Source organism: Bipolaris zeicola, assembly GCF_000523435.1.
Source record: "Bipolaris zeicola 26-R-13 unplaced genomic scaffold scaffold_359, whole genome shotgun sequence".
NCBI lineage: Eukaryota > Fungi > Ascomycota > Dothideomycetes > Pleosporales > Pleosporaceae > Bipolaris > Bipolaris zeicola.
Window position 1 is genome coordinate 1 of NW_006912408.1, and position 17,744 is coordinate 17,744.

The following is a 17,744-nucleotide window of genomic DNA, read 5'->3' on the forward strand; positions in this document are numbered from 1 at the left end:
CGTCCAGAAAGCTAGCACTAGCTTAACTAGACAAAGGCCGAAGCACCATAGTCACGCAATACAGCACAACGTACCAAATTGTAACTAGTCAGATAGAACGGCCTTTGGCCAAAGTCTTACATAGCCAACGGCTGATACAGGACTATAATGGAATAATAATAAACTGGAAGTACGAAACCCGATGTCAAGCTAAAGAAGCACGTAAAGCATGCAATAGGAAAGCGCAGCGAAGATACAGAGAGTATGTGTTTATTGTAAGTTTGTCAAGTGTAGCCCAAGCGCCGGCTGACTTTCGCCTAGAAAACTAAAGATGAAGAAAATAACTTCATACGCTTCTCCATCAGACAGCACGACAAGGGACGAGATAGAAGAAGAACCACCAACTGCAGTCGATCCTCCAGGAGCTGATGCGCAAGAAGTCTCGACCGGTATGGAGGACGTCTCCAATCAAAGAAGAGAGCCAGATCCACCCAGCATATCACTCACACTGTTGGAGCGCGTGGCTAGGATAGAACAAGATGTTGATAGACTTTTGGTCAGCGTCGAAGACCTCAACGTTAAGAAGTCTCTGCAGAGCCCTATTGCGCGCGTCAACCCTAAATTCAAAGATCTCGTCAGCCGAGTATACCAAGGTCAGCAGCAACCTGCTGTACCGCAAAAACCATCGGTCGTTCCAAGAATGCATTACAATCCGCATGCATCTACTGGAAACCCTGCACAGGGATTGTGGCCCTGCTTCGCCTGCCTACCACCGGGCTACGCCGATGTAGAGATGTCGAAGAAAGTACCTTACGGAGCGATCCCAGTTTTTTCCCACCGACCAATCCTTCACTGCATTACACCATCAAGCAGCTGCACTCGATTAAGATGCGATACGGAAGAGCAAGGGATTCCCGACGGCCAACACCCCTTGAACTTTCAGTATACGTGGCGAGTAGAAGTTTGATCGACCGAAAATGAATTCTGTGCGCGACCCAGCATCATAAGATGGGCCCCCGACTATGCGCTATACCTCTTGTGCAAAAAATTTGCTACATCTAGAACGCACATTGGAGTGGACTACGGGTAATGCATCGCAGGGTATATGAAGAGGTGATAGACGAAAGACAAAATCATCGCTGGCGTCTTTCTTATTGAAGGCGGTGCGCACTCTCACAGCAGTGTGGGAAGGAACGACTACCAGACGTGGTGGAAAGGACGTTGTCGCTTCTAAGTTAGCAGTAGCCTGGTGTCTCTTTGTTATAGTTTTCTTGTTGTAAACAGAAGCTCTCTTACAAACTGTGTCGTTATATAGCCCAAGTACGAACTATGTCAAGTCGCTACATTCCACAAAGCAAATATTACCTTCCACTTCAAACCCATCCCTGCCTGTTCACCCGTGTTGCAATCACATTGTGGCCGCTTCCTCCAAGCAGGTGCGACCAAGTTCGTGCCACATGACGGGGATGAAGGCACCCCCACCTTACTAGCGTGAGTGGGGATTAGCCCTTGTGTTAGCGGACGCGGCGAGGTGGTTCTGGACCCTCCCCTTCCCCTCCCAGATGCCGAAGCGATTGCCTGAAGGTTAGTAGGATGTGTCAGGCGCCCTTGCATTCAAGCAGTGACTGTTCCAGGAGTAATGCAACCCCTGCTATACTTTGCGCGCAACGGAATCCTTACAGTACCGCCCTAACTAGATAAGTTGTGTGCATTGCGTCATGCTGGGCGTCACCAGTGTTTAGCCGCGCGAGTAGCAGATGGGCCTCTTAGTTCGCCCAAGATTGCAGGGAACAGAGCGATCACGTCAACGTTAGCATGCTCACAAGTCATGGCCAAGGCCAGGCACGAGGGACGCCAACAAGTCCAGCTCTGTAGGAGGGCTTGTGCAACCGCAGCCGCAGCCACTAGCACCTATGCAATCTGGTCCCAGAGCTGCCGCGGCGCAAACTGTAGGCATTCGCGCGGAGACGTACACAGCCATTGACGCTATTCAAACTTGCGTCCCGAATGACTATAGCATGTATAATTACGGCCGCAGAAGAAGTTCCGATAGAGAAAAAGAATGCAACTGGGGTGCATGAGCGCTAGAACCTGCTCAAACCATATCTTGATCATATCCTCAGCTATGCTGCTAATACTACGCATGGGATACGAAATTGTCTGCACCCAACAATGTGCGCACATGGAGAAGACGGTAGTATCAAAAATTAACACTATTGCCAATCACAACTACATACTCACACCCCCAGAACAATTCACATTAAACACAAGTTGTTTGGATCTAGAGCAAAGGGTCGCGTGTCACAAACATGGATTGACCTTCCTCTTACTGAACAAACTGACTCCACATCGTCGCTGTGAACACTTGCGCCGCCTTTCGCTATCGAACCTGCTCAGATGGATCCATTGCCCATGATCTAGCCGTACGACTACAAGATGTTACTTGGCATGCTGTAATAATCAGATCTTGGATGGTGGCTATCCGTAGTGGCCTGAGAGTAAGAATTCTTCCTTGTGGATACTGATGGGCCTGAGTTCGGTACGTGAAGGAACTCTCTTTGCGTTGTCTTGCACTCTTCGACAGTCTTGTGAAACCGGATCTCCGACGACATGTTCGTACAAGAAGACTGGAGGGGCGGCAAAGTTGGGCGCTGTGACAGACTAAGTGTGTCGGTCACACTTTGGTCTTGGAACAGTAACTTTTTTGCCTCTTGCACGATCCCCTTTATGTTTTCATCCATCATTTCTCTGTCCAGCGTTAGCCAAATCCTAGTGAGATAAAACATGTCGCAATGAACGTACGGCTTTATCGATAGCACGTGGATTGATACCCATTCACCATTCACCACGAATTGGACGAACTCGGGGTATTCGGGATGCTGAAAATAAGGCCTGCCATCAAGTCGAGAATACCGAACTTGCTTGAAATTCACTGGTATTAAACCCATTCTGATTGTATAGACGTTGTCATCGCCAGACAGAAAACTTGCTGCTGCGTCCTCAAATAGGGCACCCTCATTATGAGTTCTTCCTCTGCTGGATCATGCGGCACAGTTCTCAGACGCGTGCATGAACCCGATATGGCACACTAGCCATGGTTACGAGCGAAACTTGATGGCATTGACTAGGGGATGAGCGACTCCGTAAGCAGCTTGGAGTATCGCTCGGGCTTGTCGCGCAGCGTGACCCAAACGCCCATGTGGCTCGGTCGCGTACGCAAGTACGTATGTACCGTCCGCTCGGTAAGCAGCTTACTATAGAAGAGTCACTAGAGCAGATCATGCAAGGCTGCCATCCCAAGACGCGTAGACGAGACTAAGTCCATTACGAAGCTGCGTGCACAGGCTAAGTTGGTATTTGTGACCGTCGGGAACTCTACTAACTAGTTCCTCCTACAACGTCCATTGACCAGGAGGACGGGATATCCACGACAAACGAAAACAGCATTATGCATAAAAAAATTTCATGAAATGTTGTGCATGACGAATAGTCCGCTCTGTGGATCGTTGCTCTCTTCGGCTGCTGCGCTTTTGTGTGAGCGGCTTTCATTTTCTGCGAGCATCAGTCTAGTAAGCTCAAAATCAGCGATTGGTATACCACGATTGCCAGCATCCGGTCAATACTGGCAAGCGCATTAGATGATGTGTAACAACCAAGATGCAGTCAATTACTTCGGCCAGCTGGACCGCTCCTAGCAAAATGGAGAGAAGGATGTCTGCATAGTCCATTCTTCGCCGCGCAACAACTATCGTGACCACTACTAAGTAGAAGATAAGAATTTCAGTGCACCATAGATATCTCCTCAAGTATGCCCTTCAAATCCCCTAAGAGATTTTATCCAAGTTCTTGAAACCTATTTGCCATTGTTCGAGTGGGAGGAGAATATTGATATCGGAATCGTGATCGGGACCGCGACTAGAGCTGGTTCGGTATGTTGAATCCTGCAGCGGTACGTATGGATAAGAAAAATCAAAGAATTTAGGTTACTCTGATTGCCACGCCGTGGGACACGATTGCATAGGCAGAGCGTAGCACATGAGGAATATGAGCCATATATCAGAGATATTGTGTAGTTCCAATTTTTCACAAGATTTGATGAATTGGACCTGATATACGATCGCGCAGAGGCCACAGATGAACGGCTCTAGTGCAGAACCTTCTAAGCACGTGCAAAGGTTTTGTTTGCGAATGATGACGTCGAGCGGGGCGCCACCTTTTGCCCATCACTATACGCTGAGGTTTGCGAAGTACTATTGAGAGTGCCATATGGTGACCTTTAGAGCTTACTATTCATTCCTTCAACATATATCTCCATGAATGCGTCAGTAGCGCAGGTGAGCGGGAGCGGGAGCGTCCTACTGTGGGACGACGACTAGATAGTTTAAGACTCCTACAACTATCAGCGCAGTAGAAGCAAGCTGACCACATGATCAATATTTCTGTATTCCCGCACTATACATACATGCGGATCTATGCCATCTCTATGGGTAGCCCTTCACTAAGCTTTACTGTCGGCAAACCATCGACTTAGGTCAATGCATTCAAACAGACACAGTGGCTATTTGTCAACTACAGCACTAAGCCTGTCGCTACGACATCTATGGAATCATGGGGAGGACATTAAGTAAATGCTTCTTAGAGTCGCACAAACAGCAGCCATATCCAAGATGATCAAGGGTAGAAGGGTTTATCATGGCTGTTCTGGCGAACTAGCACTGCGCAGGGGAGACACCAGCCTTCCCAAAGCACGGTGCATTATCAGTCCGGCAGTGGATGCATCCGTGTCTAGCATGCACTGTCTCTGGTTCGTGTGACGACTAGGGCCTGTGAGGACTATCGCTAGTTTCTGTGCTTACCCTAATAGCTTCTTCCAACCCTTCGGGACGTTGAGATCCACTCTACTTGAAGGCCCACACATTGTGGCTGGCATGATGCTGTAGCCGAGGCTCAAAATGATTATGCTTATGGCTTAGCATGTTTCCTTCAATTAAGATTATGACCACTACGCTAATGCCTAAGACCCACTATGCTTAAATATCCTTACGCTGCTGTTTGTAGTGCAACCTTAATACCGACTTCTTATCCGTAACTAGACTTAGGATAGTTTTAAACCTTAATTTGTCACTTGGCTTGCGCTGTAAAAGTGTAGTATCTATTATAACCGGCTACGATTTATTGTAATAAGTTTTTAAATTATCTATCTATAGCGAATAAGAAGTACGAAACCTGATATTAAGCGTAAGAAGCACGTAGATTATGCAATAGGGAAGCGCAGCGAAGATACAGAGAGTATGTGTTTACTATAAGTTTGTTAAGTGTAGCCTAAGCGCCGGCTGACTTTTACGTAGAAAGCTAAAGATAAAGAAAATAACTTTATATGCTTCTCTATCAGACTGCATGATAAGGGATGAGATAGAAGAAGAACCACTAACTGCAGTTGATCCTCTAGGAGCTAATGCGCAAGAAGTCTCGACCAATATAGAGAACGTCTCTAATTAAAGAAGAGAGCTAGATCTACCTAGCACATCACTCACACTATTAGAGCGCGTAGCTATGATAGAACAAGATATTGATAGACTTTTAGTTAGCGTCGAAGACCTTAACGTTAAGAAGTCTTTGCAGAGCCCTATTGCGCGCGTCAACCCTAAATTTAAAGATCTCGTCAGCCGAGTATACCAAGGTCAGCAGCAACCTGCTGTACCGCAAAAACCATCGGTCGTTCCAAGAATTCAGTACAATCCCCATGCATCTACTGCAGTTTTGGGTGGAACATACGGTATTTCTGAGGATACAATTCGATCGCTCAGTGAGCAGGTGTATAAGTATAGTGTCCAGCACGAACAGCGTAGGGCGATCATGCAGCTGAGCGCACAGCTGGAGAAGGCGAGGAATCAGATAATTTAAACACTATTATGAAACTCAAATATGACTGTGTAGATATCGCCTGAGTAGTAATCTGATGATTGGACTATCCTCCTTGCTTTATCTGCGTTACCTGCCCCCTCACTAAGGTTGACACACAAAAACATCGTGCGTACACTACCACTACGAAGATGACCTGTAGTGAAAGAGTCACACTTAATATTGATAGTGCCCTATAGTTAGCTGTAGATTTTGTAAAGATTGATAAGATATGTGACGCCCTAGTAAAGCTCTCCGGTGTGTGGGTGTGTTCAGATTTCACGTCCTATCTAAAGCCTACCATGCGTCGCGCGGATGGTAAGGCTCTGTGGTGTATCCGCCGGTAGGCCTTATCAAAATTCAGTGATACGAAGGCCAATATAAGGGAAGTGGACATACCAATGCGGCTCTGTTGCAAGACCATACTGGCGAGGATTTTGAGATACATAAGGCACGCCTCGAGGCCTCATATCTGGCTCTGGTAGGTATTGTCCGTCTCTCAGTGGCGGTTCCAACGTGCGCTTCTTTGCATGCTCCTGCCTCTTTATCCACTGGGTCACTTCCTCCAATACTCTCATGGTCTTTTCTTCCCTCCTCCTCGAATCTTCTTCCCTCCTCCTCAGCTCTTCTCGATTTTTCTGCGATATTGTTTTCACCTCATGCACTATCGTGTTCACCTCGCGCAATATGGTATTCGCTTCGTTGGTTTCCTTTCTTGCATCGATATACAGCTCCACCATTTGCTTCAACAATCTCGTTAGTGAAGAGGGTGTTTCATCAGTGCTTGACGTTGGCGCGTCATTCCTTGTCAAGTTGCTGAACACAAGTCAGCCACTCTCTAACTCCACAGCTTTCAAATAGGCCAGAGATATGCTGCTTACTTTGATGAATGTGCTATGCCATTACCATGGACCAAAGGTGGTATCGGCGAATTGATGTGGTTGGTGGTGCTATCGGGAAATTCGTTTTGACCATAAATCTGAGTGTCTAGCAGGAAGGATTGGTCGAATTGAGCCATGGTGGTATCTAACAACAGCGAACAGGATGACTGAACAGCATGGGAGCTGGATATTTGTGCTATCACCCTTGCTGTGCCAACCGTGCCGTTACACCGTATCGGGTGCCGACCTCTAACGACGGGACATGTTGGGGCACGATGTGGGGATGACTATACGGTCGACAGTGGATCTCCGTACAACAATAGGAATAGTCTGGGAAGAGGAAGGACGTAATGTGCATAACAGTCATCCAAATCAACTATGCTTGATGATTACATGTACAAGAAAGCGCAGAGTTAGGTTCTCTGCAAGAAGACTAAGTTGTTCTGGCCTTCCCGATAGGATCAGCATCATGCTTGCGATGTGCTTAGGAATTGATGTAACGGTGGCTTCAGCTACGGCTACGCATCAGCAGGCCGCGAGAACATGCCATCGTAGAAGTGTCAGACTTTCCGCCAAGGGCAGCAGTTCGCTCGCTACAGGATACCGGAGAAACGAGGATTGTGTACATCGAGGAACAGCAGGGCCAAGGCTCCGCACAGGCTCGCCGGACCGCCACCCCCGGGACTGTATCGCTACAATCTCGAAAGGAACTGCCGTAATGGATGCCTGTGCGGAGAGCCTGCATGAGAATTTTCTCATAAGTTTAGACAGATATGGGGCGACATATCGTATGCTGACAGGGTAGGTGCCCTTGCTGTGTGAGCCCACATGTCTGCACACGCCCGCATGCATGAACGATCACGTGGATCACATGGATCAGGTAGATTGCGTCATGGGCGTTTGCCGCGCACAGAAGTAAGCAAATCTACCGAACGGCCTACTTACGCCACTCTAACGTCGGCCACAACAGTAAGCAGGTCTATCAGTGCTGATTGAGTATGGTATTTCGAATGACGGCCCTTGCTTGCAATGGCAGTGAGCCTATCGGTCCTGCTTTTCAGGTTTTCGTTCGCAATGAATGCCAACACCTTCCTTGCACCATCCGGAGTTGCCGTCGTGTCGTGTTCTGCGTCTCTGCGGCACAGCAGCCTCGCACAATCTCGAGTGACAAGTATGAACTGGATGAGGTTAGTACTGAAGTCGGTAATAGGGGGGAGAGATGGCTAGGCGGTGTAGAGTCCGTGCACGTGTTGTCCATCGTGCCGGGACCCAAGAACACTCCGCAGACTGGAAAATTAATCTGCAAGGGCGCGGAACGATTGTGTGCATGTTATCTTGGCAACTCTGCCCGCTAAGGACAAGCGTGGTAGCTTACGCCATCGCCTCGAGGGCCAGGGCCCCTCGCCTCGGCAATTCCGGCAGCCGCGCGCCAGTCTCGCCACTCACATCTTGTGTAAGTAAAATGAAATATGGGTCGTGCATCAGACGTCTCTAGTTGGCGGCAAATCAAACGCGTCAACACACCGAGGCTGTCCCGATCAACTCCGCGGATACTGTAGTGATAGGCTAGAGTTTTGTAAGTATACAAAGGGATGACATACTAGGCTGGAGTGGAAAGTACGAGCTATACTGTACACAGTGTAGCTTCCGTTGAGATTGCTAAGAACAGTCTAGTATTTCTCAGATAAACCAAGGACAAAGTCACCCGAAGACGAGCCTGGTCATCATTTTGAGCGTCTCCACATACTAGTTATTACAAAACCCTTGTCAGCAAACCCCAGTACCACCTTCATAATCCTGATTACCATCAATATCATCAGGATGCTGCGCCGCAGTTTTGCAGGGCCTGCAACAATTGGAGCTCTAACCTAGATGCTTCTGCCGTTATCGCGCTTACTTCTTGTTCGCCTAAACATCGGAATCACGACCATGTTTTCGAGAGCAATTGTGCCGTCAGAAGCGGAGAAAGCGATAGCGGATATAGTTGTGCTGCTAAGGCAGCACGAGCAGAGATGAGTTCACAAGCGTGCGAACAGCCCATCGGACCGTCACTCAGGCCCGCCCGCTCTTCGAAGCGTAGGCAAAGAGATCAATGGATGTCTCTAGAAATACTTATAGTGCCAACTGCTCGCCTTTGGTCGATTTTGGCTTGTGCCTCAGTCACCACTGCTGAGGGCAGAGATTTATGAACGCTAATACAGTCACCTACCAGGCACTTGCATCTGCTACTCTCTGTATGATCCATATCTTCTCGGTTTACAGTAGCCGATTTATGAGCCAAGCCTTCGCGGACGAGCGCAATGAATAGTGGATAATATTTCCTAAACAAGGTAGAGTTTGTGAATCGCACAGTAGGAATGGTAGTTGCCAGGTTCCTGCCCCACCCATGATTCGTGAGAGCGAGTGTCAAAGGCTTAATTAGCATGCAAGCAGCGCTAAACTTGAACAATTCGCGTTCGCCCTTGCTGCCTAAAGCGGCATGGCGACTATTGAGTACATATCCCCATACCTTCGTGAAGGCTCATATGACGTTGCGCGTAAAGTTATCAACTGCTTGGAATGCGTCGCCGTGTCAGATCACAGACTGCTGCTTATGCGCCTTCGCTCAGCAAGCATACGCTGCTCATGCCATATGAGCAGCAAACGCGGGGGGCATGCCAAGTTTAGCGCGTCATGACCAGGATGGCCGCAGGGTGGCAGGTAGGAGAGTGCTTAGTCAATAACACGGACGATCGATCATCCCGCTTCTCTTGTAAGCTATGCACATTCTGCTTCTCGAGTAAGAGAGGTCTGCATGACTGATAGGAGGTATGCAAGAGCGTGAGCGAGAAGTATATATAGGTGATGTCCATGCATCAGCAAATAGCTGAAGTGCATGGCGATGGTCACGGGTACAGTGCTAGCTATATGAGACTTTTGCCGTCTCCGGTTCGACACGCAAGCTTACGAACCAGCTTATCATGACCATACCGATTGTTTTGATCGTTTTCAGCGCTCTGTAAGTTTGTGGTGAAGCCCAGCCTGACAATTCCCCTGCGGCGCCCATCGTCGAGCAGTATTGCTTTCCCAAATCGGGAGCTCTCTATTCTACGGACAGTCTAGAGCCTTCGATCACGATGATGTACAGTGGCATGACGCTCACTATCGCTCCCTTAACCTTGACTATGTGCGGAGCGGGACTGCAAACAGGCAGTCCTCGTGAGTCTGTAAACTCAGCAGCTGTGTCGCGGCCTACAGACGCACCAACTCATCCAGATGCCATAGAAACAGGCGCAAACGGTGCTTCGAGGTCTCTCAGTATTGTCTCTACCCTAAGCACGGCCTTGCCCAGCTCTGTTGTCTCCACAGCGAATGATGGCACTCAGGCCATAAGTTCCGTGTCAGAGATCAGCAGCTCCCCTACCACCGCGATTGCAAATTCGGCTGTAAACGGCAGTGCATGCTCCTTCGCTGGCTCTATGCAGCCCGCCATGAGTCTTAGTGCAAGTGGTATAAGTGAATAGGCCATCCAGTCATAATTCCCAGTGCAGTTAGTGCAAGTAGTGGTAATGGCTAACCCGCCATAGGTCCTAGTGCGAGTGGTATACTAGATGGCAACGGGCAACTCGTTAGCGACGCTGCCTCTTTCACACCGCGTACGGCCCACCAAAACAACATTGAAATTAGTCATTTTTCGAGCTGCAGTTCGATTTTGAAGCTATAAACATATTATAGTTATATATGTATAGTTATACTCAAATATCTTAGTATTGCGATAGTTTTAGATCGGTTTTTTAGTGTTTTCATTCACCACCCAGTTATTTGTCTATCTAACTCAATGCAATCTTTCAGCTTCGGCGACATACTATCTACTTAATCATTAACTAATAACTATATTTTTTTGATACCTTCTACCAACCCTCAATAGCTAATTCTTGGGTTTCGAATTTGTCCTAGTGCGGAAATCTAGCCATAAACTGCTTTAGTAGGCGCCAGCAATTTTCAATGGATGCCAAATTTAGTAATCCAGGGCAGTTGAAATATGACTCTAGCCTATGGTGTTTTTTTCCAGCTCCGAACAATATTCCCTCACGCGGAACGGCCGCCGCAGTGGCCGCTATTATTATCTTCTTCAACAACGAAGTCATCGCCGCGCTAGAGCCAGCGCTTTACTATTGGCTCGAGTATCTAATCTCGATACACCTCTAGGCTCACCTTGCGATTAGGAGACTTAGTAGTATAAAAATATAGATCTAATTTAAAGTTATATCTCATAGCAGCCTATGAATACTAACAGCGATGCGATTTCTCAGCCGTTCGATCGAGGGTATGTTGAATACAATCAGAACAGTAGCGTTCACCGGGTTTTCTGATAATCTGGATCTTTTTTTCAGCACCAATAGACCAGTGCAATTCATTAGAAAAGCGGACTCTATGCCAGTCCTCCGGCTTGGGATACTTATCAAGCATGATCGTGGCCCATTCCTTTCGTTTCTGGGCGAGTTTTTGTGACATCCAGCCCTTGGAGCACGCGATACATTTGTGCGAATCTATAGAGCCCATATGCCGTTTTATAGTTTTTCCAGAAACACCAAGATCCAGCTCCTCAGCTAGCTGAGACCACGTCATAGATCGTGCAGTCCATCCAAGGTCTTGAAGAAAACGATCGCACCGCTCTATATCCCGTGGAGAAAGTGTATGGGGACGGCCGCGGTTCTGCGGGAGGAGCTCATTATCATCATTTCGGCGGTCGAATATATAGTTGTCTTCTTGTACAATAGCCCAGCCACGTGTTTTGGAGACTTCATGGTACTATCGAAAAAGGTCAATATGTCGAAATGAGACACCCTTATATTTCATGAAGTCGGCAGCACCTTTCACGCGTGCTTTTTTGGGAGTGTCATGGATGGAAAAAGTACTTTGGAACATGGCGAACACGATGCGAGTGAGAAATAGAAAAAATTATTATAAAGTTGTTGTGTTATGCAGCTCTAAAGTTGGAATGTTTTTGGCGCGTCATCGATATTGGTGGGGTGGCCTGTGCTGAGTCCCGGGATTTTTGTCCACCGGGTGGATGAATGTGATGGATTTCACAGCTATGCAGGGATCAACAGTATGTTGGCTGATCTGCGACATAAACTTCTACTTGGGTAAAAAGTAAACAAGATGGCAAAACCATTGCTGTTGGGCTCAGTTTCTTGCAATAGAGGAGGCTGCTACTGGTACACAAAAAGTGTGGCCACCCCAAGACGAAACCCGTCTCACGGCTAACGCTATGTCGTATGTTGATGACTACATACAAGCTACCGAGTTTGAAAAATATTTTGATAGTACTCTCCTAGGCTCCGACGCCTTATATCCCGATCTATACGGGGCGAAAGTGGATTAAGAGACGGTGCTGCAACGCAGGTATGCGCCAACAACGCAAACGGAACAGTTGAGTAGCTCACCTTTTAACCCCATCTACTACAACAGGTACGTTCTCAATACTACATAACTGGACTGTAAAGGTTAACTCTATTAAGCTGATAAGTTATGTGATTTAATCCTCATGACGGGATCCCAACAACGCGACCCTTCCTATCTCTCCTTTGCAAATCTCCGTACGGGGGGAACCATCTGCTGTACCCATGGCAACCTTCCAACCATATTTATAGCACCACTCGTAGGGGAGCATACGCAAGAGCTATGTTTCCCTACCCCATAAAACTTCACTGTGCTGTCGCAATCGTCTAACAAAGACCATTCTAGGCAAGGCGCAAACGAAGGGGAAATCTGGGTATCGCCGAAAGACTGAATCCTCCATGACAGAAGATAGCAAAGGTCAGTTCGGGCTCAAGGAAGGCAAGACAGTGATCTGTTCAGAAGTTACTTCAGAGCGGAGCATGAGAATGAGTTCCTATCACGAAGAATATATCCTAGCACCGCCATCACGAAACGGAAGGGAGTCAAGAAATGCAAACAGACTGGAATGAACCACCAAGGGCTTTAGAGCCCTTAATTGCGCATTGCAGTCAGGTACTTTTCTTTAATGTTTTTGGATGTACATATAACAGTCAACAACGAGGTTTCTCAAATGTCCCTATTCCCGCATCTCTTAAATCGGTTATTTCTACAGGAGGTGTCAGCGTTTCAAATTTTGTATGTAATGCAAGGAATGGTTGCCTTGTTACCAGTCGGAACCCTGTCATGGTCACCATAGCCGGGACCGCTCGAACACAGCTTCAGATTGGCTCTTTTTCTTGGACCGTAAAAATTAATCCCCTGTTACCATCTGGGTATAGCGAGCGCTAATGGGCAGTGATGATAATCAGTCAGACGCTATTCAGGCATTGCATGAGTGGGCCTGAGCAGTACAGTTAAGATGACACGCGATGTGAAAGCATCTCGTATACATACAAGACAGATGTTCTGCACATGAGATACGATATAGCTTATGTATTACACATTTTGCCTATTCGTAAACACAAGTATGTACACACTCTTATCTTGAGCGGTGACTGGTCTCTACGGTTACAGTGAGTAAGATTCCCTACATATGATCCCCCAGTCTGCAGCCCGCATGCACCCCAACGGGACAGACATTCATCGGTTTACAAATGGACTTCCGAACAAATTTAGGAAAGCGTGCAATATCATCTATGGAGCCAACGAGCTCGCCCAGCCGAAAGAGAGCTAAGATGTCGCCCACAAAACCCGGCAAGCCGATCTTACGCGTGGACTGCACTGTTGCGCCACAACGCCCCAAACCGCAGCCGTTTGTGTCACCATTGTCATTTTCCATTGACTCCAGCACAACGTTCACGATGTCTGCACATTCCGGGCGCACCTCAGCCAGATTCTATCAAGACCGGTTCTCCAGCCAGGTGTACGACTGCCATCAAACATACAACCATCAGCCACAGAGTCAAGCACAACCTCCAAGTAGGTCACCCGCAGCTCCCTACTGGCCAGGATTCTCCGGTTATCAGCCGGCCTGGACTCCAACACGTCGCGAACCCTATGGCTGCTATAACTTTACGAATATGTGTCAGACAAGCGTCTCTTGTTCAATGTACTCTGGATTTCCTAGTGGCAACAAGAATTCTGGAGATTTTGCTAGTGCTGTGCGCACGGATGGACCCACGATGATTCCCAATCAGTCCGGAGATGCTCGCAGCGCCTTTGTCGATACTCTCGAGTCTTGCCTGCTAAGATTCCAAGGTTCAATAGAAGAAATGCTAGGTTTGATACCGCTGTTGCGTAGCCAACAGTGAGATAAGGTTTTCGAAACGTAGGTTGTTGTGTGTAGTGTTTTGTCAACAATGCACTTACTATAGTAATTCATTATCCACTACCCACTACATGTAGTTGGCATTCAGCAAGGCGGCGTATAGGGACCAAGAAGGCGCATTCACTAGATCAAATCATATCTTCCAATAATTCTTCCGCCTGCAGATTTCTTGATGAGTATTACGGAGCTACCAAGCTTATTGCTACTCGGACATAGCGCCTTAACAAGCCTGCATTGCTTAGTTCGACTCCCTAACTCTTATAGCAATCACTCTTCTACGAATAACTAGTTAGTTACATATATATTTTTGCTTTGTGTTATCTTTAGTCGTCTGGGTCGTTTCAACAGTATTGTTCAAATGAGTGGTGTGTGTTTGCAGCCATTTGATTGACACAAGACAGCACTGTCACACGCTCTAGCCAACTGCACGCTGTATAGTTTGTTGCAACTAACTTATTGTTCCAGCTACGAATGAAACCAGGTGGTATATAAGTAGGTGGTATCTACACGCACTACAGAAAGATGTTTACCATGATATTAGTTTACAAAACGGCCAACGATTGAACCTGTTAGTAGCTCGCAGTGAGTAAGCTTCTCCTGATTCTCTGGTGTAGGCAAATAGCACAATCTAAGACACACAGCATTCCGAAGCAGCTCCCATCCAAGCCTGACATGTCGCATCGTGATGCAATATGCAGTCTTATAAGAGATGTTTTTGCCACAATTTGGGATGCAGATAACTAGCAAGTACCATTGCGGCTTTGATATGATTAAGTTTCAGGGATATAGACAACACGATCTTGAGTGTTTCTTGCCATTCTGGGTAGTTTTGGAGGTCTTTGTTTTTGATACACGCAAGCATTTTCTTTTTTGAGTTACAGAGAGATGCTTTAATTAGTTCCTCCACTCTTAAGAATTGTGTTTCTTTGAGTTTTGTAGGCTGTAGATAACTTATATAGTTGAAATTGCTGTTAAGTGCGGATGGATGATGACGGGGCGCCATTTTTGGATCTTCTACGCGTAGTATTGAAGTGCAAGCAGCGGAGACCAATGGTATGTAATCGTGCGAGTTCCTATAGAGCTTGATGAAGTTCACATTAGATAACGAAACGGTCTATGTACTAACTAGCGAAGTTGAGATGTCGTTGTCTTTAGAATTGACATTTCATTACTGCGTAAGCGCATCATTGGAAAGGCTGATGAACAATGCACCGCCTCTCGTAAAAATAAGCAGAACGACTATTGGCCAAGTGTACTGTATCATACTATGTTACCTACGGGGATATAGTCAATCTGGTGAGTAGCTAGCCGCAAATATGTAAACCCAACAAATGATCGCAGATGTTTTCAGTAACGGATATACTGCAGCCATATCTACTTCGCAGGGTTTTTCGTGCACCTCGATTTCCAGAAGCCATATTTAGGAACAGCTACGCCCATGAAGAGAATGTTTGGTTGGACGTTGTGTAAAGCATAAGCAGTACTGTAGTCTATATACAAGCGAGTCGCGCATGCAAATGAGCGGCGCACACGGGCAAGTTTGCCCACCTTTGTTGACGTATATATTAACAGCGCAGCCGTATGATATACGAAAATCATCGGAGTAGATTCAGTACTTAGTACTTATAGTATCTTTCTTGCACATGACCGAGTTATGACCGGTCTCTCTGCGACTACCACAGCGCGCTAGAGCCTGGCCACTAGCACTTGATCACTGTTTTCATTGACGCTCTTCATGATTAATTTGCCTATTAGCTTCATGCTGAGCAAGTAGATCCTCTCTAGCTCTCTTTGTTAACATTCCTTGCTTCTGTATCCGCTTCTTTTTACGCTGTCTACGCTTTATTGCGGCCTTGTTATCCCTTTCAAGGCTGGCAATCTAATGGCGCATTAGCCCAGTTGAGAGTTTCATTACCGCTGCCCCATTCTTGAGCGGCTCAGTTGCCACAATCAATAAAGCTGATGATGAGTCATGATGCCGCTAAACGCGATTACGTGTTAACGTTGATTTAGCTTCAAGCTCGCATGTGTTGCTAAGCGTACGAGTCTGCCGGAGAGCCTCTGCTAGAATAGCAGGTGGAGTAAGTGTACGCATATTTATATCAAAACTTGATAGAACTGCATCTGGCTGAAGAGTAACAAGACCTATCCCTCGAAAAGCTGAGCAGATATTGGATGGTATGAGGGTTCGACCAAACGCTGCCTTGAACGCTTGCAAAAAGTCGAATTTAGTGAAATGGTTGACAAGGTGGCGGATTATTCCATCTAGCTTGCAGCTGTAGGCGCACTTCAATGGTGAAATGCAGCTAATTTCAAGAGGCTGGAGTAGATGGGTGGCTCTCAAGGCTATCAAGAACAAGTAGGCGACGTGTGCCGACGATGCGAGTCTTCTTGTGAACATCTAAGTGCTTTAGCCATGCAGCGCATAGCGCGTTGTTCATCTAGCCATTGTCACCGACTGTGATCACCTCGATTGAAGCACGTTGTAAGATTATCTGTACGCTTGACAAAGTTGCGCGGCCAATGGACGCCAGCCTGGCGAGCGCCGCGCGCAGCTAGGAGTCTATCAGCCATACCGCGCACAACTGCGTAGGTAGGAAGAAATACACGTAGACATAGACCACGTATATGAACAAACATCACCTCCTCCTCTAGCTTGATAATATTCCTTGAGTTAACTAGGCTGGTAATTGTATCGGGTAGGTCTTTCAGCGCGTCTGTCACGTAGAGTAGATTCAGGAACTCGATAGATAGTCCATAGCAGCGTGTCAATTTGTTTTCATTAGATTACCTTTGATAATAGAGGTAATTACCAAAAGCTTGAAATCGGTATCACTTGGAGATAGTTAAGTGGCGTTGCATTGATCAATTGTATGTTGGCCCAGGAGAGGTAGGGAAACTTGGTGGGGTGCGCGGCTCGCTTGTAGCAAGTAAGTATGCGCGACGTGCTTGTAAGCACTGTGAGCAGATATTTGTAACAGAAAAATGTCTACAATTATGCATGTTAAAAAAAGCAATAAACATATTCCTTAGCTTTCAACCAGTCGTGTAGGTTTCATAACTCTCGCTAGTTCTAACATAAGACGGTATAGATAGACTGTGAAGTCTGCCTTTCTCAAAACCTTTCCATGCCATGCACGACCTGCCTCGGCAATCTCTTCTGCCCTCTTCTTTCCATCCTCATGAGTCGTCATGTATCGCATAACTTCTGGTATTTCGTTCATAGATAAGCTAACAGGGATGAAATGCACCCACGGCACAAGACGCTCGTCGTGCCATTCACGAAAAACAGATTGCTTAAGAACGACGCTTCGTGATTGCAGCAATGTATAAAATCGCCCACTGAAAGAGTTGCCGTCAGTATCAAACGCGAATTGGGCACTGAACTGCTGGCTGTGGGCTTCTCTTTTGCTAATTGTAAAGAACTGATTCTGCTCTTCGCAATCCAAAACATCGCATTGAATAACATCAGTAAATTTGACATCAAATAAGCTACCATGATCCTCGATAGTCTGGTAGCTCACCCAGTATCCAGACTTGAGTTCTCGAAGATATGTATAGTTAGTACCATTCAATGTTTGTACCAATTTCACAAAACGTTGTCGGTGGGCATGCCGCCATGTACCATTCCAACTATAACTACCAGTGGTACTCCCGGCCCAATAGAGCTTCCTGGCTTTCTCATCCCATGCAGGATCTTTCTTATTATCGTAGTCTCCTTGGTCTATTTT

At 46.9% G+C, this 17,744-nt stretch overlaps 7 protein-coding genes across 7 annotated transcripts; 3 read left to right on the plus strand and 4 right to left on the minus strand.

Annotated features, from left to right (window-relative positions):
* Positions 1-161: 161 nt before the first annotated feature.
* On the plus strand, positions 162-946 carry COCCADRAFT_111159 (uncharacterized protein; the record flags this gene model as incomplete). The annotated part of the gene is made up of 2 exons (XM_007719858.1): positions 162-241; positions 301-946. Coding segments are annotated over 2 exons (726 nt in total), but the record flags the coding sequence as incomplete, so codon positions are not given.
* A 1,462-nt stretch (positions 947-2,408) lies between these two features.
* Positions 2,409-2,927, minus strand: COCCADRAFT_41681 (uncharacterized protein; the record flags this gene model as incomplete). The annotated part of the gene is made up of 2 exons (XM_007719859.1): positions 2,409-2,727; positions 2,782-2,927. 2 exons carry the CDS (start codon positions 2,925-2,927, stop codon positions 2,409-2,411), a joined length of 465 nt encoding a protein of 154 aa, XP_007718049.1.
* Positions 2,928-6,024: 3,097 nt separating this feature from the next.
* On the minus strand, positions 6,025-6,898 carry COCCADRAFT_30919 (uncharacterized protein; the record flags this gene model as incomplete). The annotated part of the gene is made up of 4 exons (XM_007719860.1): positions 6,025-6,037; positions 6,182-6,229; positions 6,280-6,696; positions 6,762-6,898. The coding sequence occupies 4 exons, from the start codon at positions 6,896-6,898 to the stop codon at positions 6,025-6,027; spliced, it is 615 nt and encodes a 204-aa protein (XP_007718050.1).
* Positions 6,899-9,877: 2,979 nt separating this feature from the next.
* On the plus strand, positions 9,878-10,464 carry COCCADRAFT_9815 (uncharacterized protein; the record flags this gene model as incomplete). The annotated part of the gene is made up of 2 exons (XM_007719861.1): positions 9,878-10,250; positions 10,328-10,464. The coding sequence occupies 2 exons, from the start codon at positions 9,878-9,880 to the stop codon at positions 10,462-10,464; spliced, it is 510 nt and encodes a 169-aa protein (XP_007718051.1).
* Positions 10,465-10,693: 229 nt separating this feature from the next.
* COCCADRAFT_41683 (uncharacterized protein) lies at positions 10,694-11,669 on the minus strand (the record flags this gene model as incomplete). Its single annotated transcript, XM_007719862.1, has 5 exons — positions 10,694-10,793; positions 10,834-10,895; positions 10,944-10,993; positions 11,036-11,416; positions 11,588-11,669. 5 exons carry the CDS (start codon positions 11,667-11,669, stop codon positions 10,694-10,696), a joined length of 675 nt encoding a protein of 224 aa, XP_007718052.1.
* A 154-nt stretch (positions 11,670-11,823) lies between these two features.
* On the plus strand, positions 11,824-13,996 carry COCCADRAFT_41684 (uncharacterized protein; the record flags this gene model as incomplete). The annotated part of the gene is made up of 3 exons (XM_007719863.1): positions 11,824-11,853; positions 11,950-12,120; positions 13,322-13,996. The coding sequence occupies 3 exons, from the start codon at positions 11,824-11,826 to the stop codon at positions 13,994-13,996; spliced, it is 876 nt and encodes a 291-aa protein (XP_007718053.1).
* Positions 13,997-17,042: 3,046 nt separating this feature from the next.
* Positions 17,043-17,726, minus strand: COCCADRAFT_111174 (glycosyltransferase family 90 protein; the record flags this gene model as incomplete). The annotated part of the gene is made up of 1 exon (XM_007719864.1): positions 17,043-17,726. A coding segment is annotated over one exon (684 nt), but the record flags the coding sequence as incomplete, so codon positions are not given.
* Positions 17,727-17,744: the final 18 nt, after the last annotated feature.